Source organism: Oncorhynchus mykiss, chromosome 3, assembly GCF_057628025.1.
Source record: "Oncorhynchus mykiss isolate SJ-2025 chromosome 3, ASM5762802v1, whole genome shotgun sequence".
Lineage (NCBI taxonomy): Eukaryota > Metazoa > Chordata > Actinopteri > Salmoniformes > Salmonidae > Oncorhynchus > Oncorhynchus mykiss.
Genome location: NC_143024.1, coordinates 65648762 through 65657467, shown reverse-complemented (window position 1 = coordinate 65657467; position 8706 = coordinate 65648762). Strand labels below are relative to the sequence as shown.

The following is an 8706-nucleotide window of genomic DNA, read 5'->3' as shown; positions in this document are numbered from 1 at the left end:
GTCAGGGAAAATGTAAGGAGTAAAAAGTACATTATTTTGTTTAGGAACATAGTGAAGTAAAAGTAAAAGTTGTCAAATATAAATACTAAAGTAAAGTAGATACCCCCCCCCAAAACTACTTAAGTAGTACTTTAAAGTATTTTTTACTTAAGTACTTTACATCACTGTGAATTAGTCATCATAAATTACACCAAAAATGTGTCGATTCAGTCACAACAAGCTGTTCTGACACTCAGCTCTGTAGTTAATCAGTATTACGCTCATATTTCACGTGACATGTTTAGCTTTGTCTTCAAAATAAAGCCTGTTACGCAGACCACCCCATGTACATGCTTTGGTCCATATGCCTGTCAGCATTTAAGTACCCTTTAATCTATTACTTTACGTTCCCCTTAAACTAGTGGTTAGAGCGTTGGACTTGTAACCGAAAGGTTGCAAGTTCAAATCCCTGAGCTGACACGGTACAAATCTGTCGTTCTGCCCCTAAACAAGCAGTTAACCCACTGTTCCTAGGCCGTCATTGAAAATAAGAATTTGTTCTTAATTGATTTGCCTAGTTAAATAAAGGTAAAATAAATAAATACAACTTAAGAGAGCTGAGGCTTTATACAAATCATGTTTATTGTTTACAAAAACACATAACAGCAAAGGAACTTTGAGTTTCCCCCATGGTTGTTTGAAAACTGGTTTTACACATTTTATTTTGCAAAATAGAATCATCTGTATTGGAATATACAGTCCATTGTACAAAATATACAGTACCTTCAAGCTTACATGGAAACACAAACCTGTTTTATTTATGAATATAGAGTCAGTGTATAACTAACAAACTGCAGAAAGCTCCTATATGGAAGTATGCAGTTTATAGTTGACCTATTACCTACCATAGCCATAGTCCATATTTTGTGAAAAATTCCATCACATTATGTACAATGACTTAACACTTTTCTAGACCACTCTGTCATAACCCCAACACAGTCATAATAGTATAATGAAGACTTTAGAAACGGAAGGTTCATGCCTAATCCAATCCAATGTTTTCTGTGATGATTAGTAGACAGTTTAAGAAACATCCTAGTTCATCTTGTTGAAGGCCATGTTGTCAGGTCAGAGGTCACAGAGCTTGGATGTGGTGTCACAACATCCTCCTATCCTATCTGAGAAGTCACCGGTAAGACGTGAAGATTGTGGGGAATATCTTCTTATGAAGGTATTGTACCCGTTCCTGTTGTGTTCTCAATTTCTCAAATTCAAAGTAAGGGATCTGGTGGGGAACATACAGACAAAGACCAATGTCAGATAGGTCTTCATGAGAAAAGAAATACGCCTAGACAAATGTAATTCAGTCACAGAACGACACAGAAAATGACACATTGCATTGATTATAGAGATGAATTCAAAGCACATAGAGTACTAACACACATTCCACACACCTCACATTGTGCGTCTATTCTAGCCCGTAACCAGGAGCGGAGTTCCCCTACCTGAACCACTTCGTAGCCCATTCTGCAGAGGTGGCGTCTCTTTGTGGCCTCCTTTCCCAGAAGGTGATGGGTGTTGCTGCAGAAGCGGTCCTGAGCATCCAGGCACAAGGCAATCCTACATAGAGGAAAACAATTAACCTGTTATCTGACTGGCCATTTTATTTAATGGGTGATAAGTCGTGAAAGGCAATAAGTATCATTCTCTGTGTCCGAGGATTTGCCTGAACAAGGTGCTGGGAAGATTTGCTCATTGGAATAAATTGTTGTATTTCAATTGAAGTGAATCTTTGGAAGTAAGGACCACTTATTGGGTACTTTGGAAAACAGGGTGATTGGTAGATCAGGGAATGAGTCTGTGCAGCGCCCTGTCAGACTGATCCTCTAACAAAGTTCCAATGGCTCTAACCTCCTATGAGTGTGGTCCCACTGTGAGAGAGGCAGGACAAACCCATCCTCATCCAGACAGATCTCCACGTCTATGGTGTATCCAGGCTGCGTGAAGACCCTGGTAGAGTAGTAGGTCTTTCCCTCTAGCAGCTTGTTAAGAGGACCCTTCACCTGGTTGTACAGGTAGCTCTCTACAGGGCTCTCAAAGGAGTGGTCCATGGAGGAAAACTTCTTCACATGGAGATGGTAAGGTAATCTCGCGCCCTGTACGGAGCACAGTATAATATACAGTATATACAGAATGAACTTAGTGTTCAATCCAACTACTTCAAAATAATATTTTTCATTCAGTGTGACACGTGAAGGCCCATTGTAAGAGTCAGAGGGCTTTAATTTGACAGACAATTTTGCATAATTATTGTATGATTTATTTGTATATTTACAATGTTATTAAGGAGGTACTCACCCGGTAGTAGTTGCACTCTAGTGAGATAGAGAGGTTGAGTTGGGTTAGCTGGCCTAAGGCATGCTTGTCCAGGGGCTCCCCTTGTGCTGGGAAAGAATAGCAGCCTTCATCAGACACATACATAACATGACTCTGGCTATCTCAGCGGTGGACAGTGACAGAACTGTGCTGCTAGTATGATGTAACTTAAACCAAAGAGTATTTCTGACCATAATCTGGAGGAATTTAATTTGCAACTGAATGGAAAGGACAAAACTGACCCTGTTACATAGACATATACACACCTGACATGAAATTGTGCACACATACTCACAAGTAGCCCGTTTACTTTTGCTCTCACTTTTTTTTTTTACACACACACACACACACACACACACACACACACACACACACACACACACACACACACACACACACACACACACACACACACACACACACACACACACACACACACACCAAAACGGACTAGCCTACCTTGCAACCTCTGTAGGAAGTAGGGGCTGAAGACTTTGGACACAAAGTTGAGTGGAAACCTCTCCAGGTGAATACAGGAGTGGAGCACCTCTATCAGAGCCCTGGGCTGGAACTGGGAGAAGCGAGAGGACAGCACACTCTCCAGCTTCTTAAACATCTGACTGGAGCACTGGGGCAGGTAGCTCAGTCTCCCCATGGCAATGATCTGCCGGGCTATCTGGGGTGTGGTATACTTCTCTGAGTTGCAAATAAAGCTCTCAGCCACAGCTTCGAATATGGGCTCTGAGCGACACTTCATCTGAAGGCAAAACTCCATCACCACGCTTGTGAGTTCGGGGTCTGCGTCTACTATTTTCACTGGCAGGTGCTTTTCCATGGCTGTTATGAAGTCTTCATCATGCTGACCGAAATGCATTAAGGCACCTAGAACTTTGATGAGCTCTTCATCTTGGAACGATCTGAATACCCTAGAGGCCCGTCTGCTCAGCTTCACAATCAGTGCAATGGCCTGCCTCTGTTGTAATGCCACCAGGGAGTGGAAGATGTCACTGATGTTGATGGCTTGTAGTCTGTGTATCAATTTCTCTGTGTGTCTGTGTAGTCTTGACATGAGATCTTGGCAATGGTGTGGGTCCTCGAGTAGTGCAAGGAAGGAGTACACACGAGCGGTTTCATTTTGGGTGAGAGCATCAATGCTGATGCTCACGGAGTCGAGAACCTGCTCAACAATCTCTGACCTCTTCCCCTCCAGATTATAGGCTACTTCTCCGAGATGGCACAGGTGAATGACCCCAATGTCTGTTTTGGAGAGGTGTGTCCTCCACTCCTCTTTCAATCTAGAGACAATTGAACTTTGATAGTCCACACCAAACTCAACACATACTCCCAGTAAGGTTGCCAGACCATCAGTTTTCTCATTGCTGGGAGCTTCTTTCAAACGTGTTAACAACTCAGGTAAAACCTCAACCTCGAAAAGGGATTTGACAGAAAGTGGCTCCACTTTTACGTGCCCTAGTTTTGTTGGTGAAGCACTGGTTCCTAATTGGGTGTCAATGGAAGGCTGCCCAGCTGTTTTGGGCAAAAGGTGTTTCTCCGGGTGAACCCTTAATTCGTAGTCTTTCTCTTCTGCAAATGGGAGGTTATTTAACTGTTGCGCCACCGCCCCCATCTCACGTGTGTTATGGAAGCAGCCTAAAGTACTTTTTACACATGGTTGTGCCATTCTGGCTTTAAAAGAAACGTCCGATTTCAATATTATTCCAGATGAATTTGAGTGACGTATTAATCCCCGACTACAAATCATGAAATAGTTGGGAGAGTACTGACACACAGCCCTAACTGAGGAAGAAATGCTGACAACTGACTTCATGATTGAAAAGATGTAATCCTCCTCTGAATTACAGTGGAACCTAGAATAATAAGAACATGAAAGTGTGTTATTATGCATGCAGAAACATTATTATACTTCATTAATTACATTGCAGTCCAGTTTGTTACAGCACCTTCTTCAGCAGAAACTTCCATTCACCAAAAACACAGCACTCTTTCACTTTTGGTAAAATGCCGAATGAAAATTCCAGTAAAAGACATTGCCTACCTTACATCATCATTAGCTTTTGAGCACCGTTAATATTTTTTTCTTTAAGTGTGTAGATTGCTTACCTCCTCGGTTCGAATAAATTGGAAGAACTGACGAGTCACGGGCACTTACGGAACTGGCATTGTGTGTTCGGTAAATACCTTGTGTAATGTCACATGTGTCACTATTTGCTGCCCTCTGCTGGCAACATGTGTCCATGAAGGCATTTCATGTCTCCAATATGGCTTATTAAATGAAGGCATTTCACGTCTCCAATAAGGCTTATTATTATGCCATCATATCACCTTTAATAACAAATATATTACAAAATGTATCAAAGCAATAATTGTATCTGCAAAAACGGGTTAAGTAACTGCATTGTTGGTTAAGGGCTTGTAAGTAAGCATTTCTCTGTAAGGGCTACACTTGTTGTATTCTGCGCATGTGATAAATAACATTTGATTGTATCTGATTTGAGTGTTTGACAATATGCAGACTGATATTAATTCCAAGACTAAGTTGTAAAAGTAAGATATATTTTTCTACTACTGTTACTACTAGATGAACAAATGAAACTGCATTAAATAAAGGAATTTAAAACGAAGTATTCGAATGAAGGTAAATTGTCCATTTTCATTACGAGTGGTTCAAAGCACGAGCCTTGTGTCAAAAGCTTTGTTCGGTGTAAAATGTGTCAAATTTGGTGACGTCATTGCTTAATTGCGGAAGAGACTCCATCGACAAGAATCCCATAATGCAACGGACAGCAAAATTCATAAACAGGAATTCATGATGGCGGCTGACAGTGACGTGAGTACAGTACTGGTGTACAGTTTATAAAGTAAACATTGCATCATATTAAAAATGTTTAGAAAATATTGGATGTTAACGTTATTTCCTTTACAGCCGGAGTCGGAGGTCTTCGAGATCACGGATTTTACCACCGCGTCGGAGTGGGAGAGGTAGGTGGATACTGGAGATCTCTGGCTAGCTAAATTAGCTTTAGCTAATAACAACAACAACAGTAACGTTAGTTGTGAATCATCATCAGACTAGATAGAAGAATTGGATTAGAAGCTATTCATGGCTGGCCAAATATAGTTCGCCTGTTCCATATAGCTAGCATAATATGCTGAGTATATGACAGACAACGGTTCTCGTCTCCTGTCTTGTGCTCTCAATCACATTTCTCAATCGGCTAGCTATGCTGGTTTGCATTGCATTCCTTCATGAAGAAATATTGCAGTACAACTGCAGTTACAGTGCAGTACACTGCAGCTATTCTGCAATTACTGCGTACAAAACACCACAGTCGACTGCAGTTACTTCACTTTTACTGCAGTTTCAAAACGGCAATCTTTTTTGTAAGGGTTTTGTTAGTGGTTTACCCATAGGTTAGCTAACTGTCCTGTCACATCAGGATTGCAAAAGAAAGCAACTGTTCTTACCAATGTTGACAGCTCAGCAGAGCCCTACATACACTACATGGCCAAAGGTGTGTGGACACACTTGAAATTAGTGGATTCTGTTATTTCAGCCACACCCTTTGCTGACAGGTGTATAACATTGAGCCCTACACCATGCAATCTCCAGAGACAAACATTGGCAGTAGAAAGGGCCGTACTGAAGAGCTCAGGAACTTTCCATTATAGGATGCTACCTTTCCAACAAGTCGGTTCATCAAATTTCAGGCCCTCCTAGAGTTGTCCCGGTCAACTGTAAGTGCTGTTATTGTGATGTGGAAATGTCTAGGAGCAACAATTGCTCATCCACGAAGTGGTAGGCCACACAATCTCACAGAACGGGAACGCTGAAGCGTGTAGCTCGTAAAAATCGTATGTCCTCGGTTGCAACACTAAACTGCCTCTGGAAGCAACGTCAGCACAAGAACTGCAAGTTCCTGCAGTAATGTTCCAACATAAAGTTGGAAAGCCTTCCCAGAATAGTGGAGGCTGTTATAGCAGCAAAGTGGGACCAACTCCATATTAATGCCCATGATTTTGGAATGAGATGAGCAGGTGTCCACATACTTTTGACCTTGTAGTGTAGCTTGTCCTTCCTTATCAACAGTATTTCCCAGAGCCATTTATTTCAAGATTGTGTGTGTGTGTGTGCCCATGCGTGCACGCCTGCTTGTGTGATCACTGCTCTCTGACTTCTGCTGGTATATGTTATGATCCCCATGTTGTTTGCTAGGTTTGTGTCCAGAGTAGAAGAGGTTCTGAATGACTGGAAGTTGATTGGGAACAATTCAAACAAACCACCAGAGAAGGTAACAATAAACACTCATTCAATCAGACCTTAATGTTATGTAAGAAGCACCACGCATTAATAAGCAGCGATCTGGTAAGCTTGTTGAATTCATTCATGGATGCCCTGATTGTCGTCTTGATCCAGGGTGAATACACCAGTGGTACCTGGGAGGAGAAGACCCAGGATATCAATTTTGCTGATTTTAAATTCTCCGTAACGCACCACTGCCTGAAGCAGGAGTCTGAGGAGGGCGAGGGGAAGGAGGAACCTGAGGAGGGTACATTGCTGCTGCGGCTTTTATTTATAATCCCTGTTATATCTGTCTCATAGGAATTGTCACTCAGTGTTTCCCCTAGGATTTATTTCAGCAGTGGTAGCAAACTTAGTGTAGTGGGTGTGACCAATGAGGTCTCCAACCTAAAATTTTAGAGGTCCCTTTCTTGGCTGCAGATAATTTCACTTTTAAAAGTAATTATTCTGTAAACTCATGCCCAAATAATGATGGTGACTTGTCCTATACATGTATTTATGGCCAAATCATAAATTGGACAAAAACACTTCAAAAACCCCACCTCAAATTTGTATCTCAAACAGACCATTTAAAAAGTCTTGCTATTTCCTCAGAGTATGGTATTCCCACACCATTCTGTTAGGGTATTCCCACACCATTCTTTTAGGGAAATCTCACACCATTCTGTTAGGGTATTCCCACACCATTCTGTTAGGGTATTCTCACACCATTCCAACACAGAAACTATATGATGAGACTATATGGATGAACTCCACCGTTTTGTCTGGACCACTGCTCTGCTCTCCAGCAACAGAGAATCGTAGTGGATGTTAAAATATAAATGAAGATTCCCACTCTGCTCTCTCTCCAGATGCCTTCCCCACAGCCATGCAGGACCTGCTCTGTATGAACAATGACTTCCCTCCCAGGGCCCACTGCCTCGTCAGATGGTGAGTACAGTACTCCAGGTCACCTAACCTCCGACCTCTAACCTTTACCTCTTATTTTAAGATGGGGATTAAAATGACTGAAGATAGACATTCACAACTGCTATTGATATTTGTTAACACTAAATCCAGCTGATGTCTGATCTTTTTGAGAAATATATTACAGAGTTTGGTTTGAATGAGACTTGATGGATAGATAGATGGTAGCTGTCTGCTCTCTTTAAAGTATTCCGTCTGTGTTTGCAGGTATGGCATGCGTGAGTTTGTGGTCATCTCCCCCGGGGCCAACTGTGAGGCGGTCATCAGTGAGTCCAAGTGCAACCTCCTACTTAGCTCCATCTCCATCTCTCTGGCCAACACAGGCTGGTAGGTGACAGTAACTCAGAGCAACAGTGAATCATATATTAACTAATACTCTTTGGGAACAGTATAATTGTTATAATTCACAGTTACATTAGTATGCCACAACATCACTTTATGTTCTTATGGAAAATCAAGATAATATTGGTAACAGAATTTGCTTTGACAAAGAAAAGGGCTGATACTGCCAATGTATTCATATTCATGAATCTACGCTAAGGGAAACAGTGTTAGTTCTTACACATTCACACATCTAGTGGCAACCTGCCCTTTGTGTGTGTTTCTGTTTGATGACACAAGCATGTTTTAAAATAGCAACACTGTGGGTGGTGAGTACAGCTCTCTATGGCATCGTATTGCGGTAGATCAGCTGGTATCCATGGCAACACCGGGCTAAATGGGAGATGGTACCATTGTAGATGCTCCGAGTGCTGTGGCTCTGCAGCTCTGCTCTGTGGTAGCAGCAAGGTCACCTGGCCTCCCACTGTGTCTCTGGGAGTTTACTGTGAGGCAGAGTGACACTAATAACGCGGTTATAAGAGAAGGAAGCATGTAGCAGACCATCAGAACATACAGTACCTTCAGAAACTATTCAGACCCCTTGACTTTTTCCATATTTTGTTACGTTACAACCTTATTCTAAAATTGATTCAATTGTATTTTTTCAATCTACATACAGTATGACGCTAGAAGCTTGGCACACCTGTATTAGGGGAGTTTCTCCCATTCTTTTCTGCAGATCC

At 41.8% G+C, this 8706-nt stretch overlaps 2 protein-coding genes across 4 annotated transcripts in view; one reads left to right on the top strand and one right to left on the bottom strand.

Annotated features, from left to right (window-relative positions):
* Positions 1-600: 600 nt before the first annotated feature.
* LOC110520200 (FAST kinase domain-containing protein 3, mitochondrial) lies at positions 601-4593 on the bottom strand. Of its 2 annotated transcripts, none has more exons than XM_021597350.3 (6): positions 4477-4593; positions 2815-4223; positions 2338-2423; positions 1891-2135; positions 1485-1599; positions 601-1264 (listed from the first exon to the last, which is right to left on the bottom strand). In XM_021597350.3, the coding sequence occupies exons 2-6, from the start codon at positions 4181-4183 to the stop codon at positions 1166-1168; spliced, it is 1914 nt and encodes a 637-aa protein (XP_021453025.3). In that variant the 5' UTR covers positions 4184-4223; positions 4477-4593; the 3' UTR covers positions 601-1165. The 2 variants fall into 2 exon arrangements, with proteins under 2 accessions (XP_021453025.3, XP_021453026.3); XM_021597351.3 differs by having other exon boundaries at positions 4412-4531.
* Positions 4594-5089: 496 nt separating this feature from the next.
* The window catches only part of rab3gap1 (RAB3 GTPase activating protein subunit 1), a 52664-nt gene continuing 49047 nt past the window's right edge, over positions 5090-8706 (top strand). Inside the window, exons 1-6 of one of the 2 annotated variants that reach the window (XM_021597349.3) lie at positions 5090-5203; positions 5300-5355; positions 6590-6665; positions 6791-6923; positions 7528-7606; positions 7850-7969. In XM_021597349.3, coding sequence (XP_021453024.2) covers positions 5183-5203; positions 5300-5355; positions 6590-6665; positions 6791-6923; positions 7528-7606; positions 7850-7969 — 485 coding nt within the window. In that variant the 5' untranslated portion in view covers positions 5090-5182. The remainder of the gene's footprint in view (positions 5204-5299; positions 5356-6589; positions 6666-6790; positions 6924-7527; positions 7607-7849; positions 7970-8706) is intronic. The other variant, XR_016494776.1, reaches the window with a different exon arrangement.

Excerpts from the sequence above, each read along its gene's own strand:
- LOC110520200 (XM_021597350.3), bottom strand. The coding sequence starts at position 4,183 with ATGAAGTCAGTTGTCAGCATTTCTTCCTCAGTTAGGGCTGTGTGTCAG. Across the intron at positions 2,424-2,814 it reads CTTCCTACAGAGGTTGCAAG|CACAAGGGGAGCCCCTGGAC; the intron begins GTAGGCTAGTCC and ends ATTCTTTCCCAG. Across the intron at positions 1,600-1,890 it reads TGGGACCACACTCATAGGAG|GATTGCCTTGTGCCTGGATG; the intron begins GTTAGAGCCATT and ends TCCTCTATGTAG.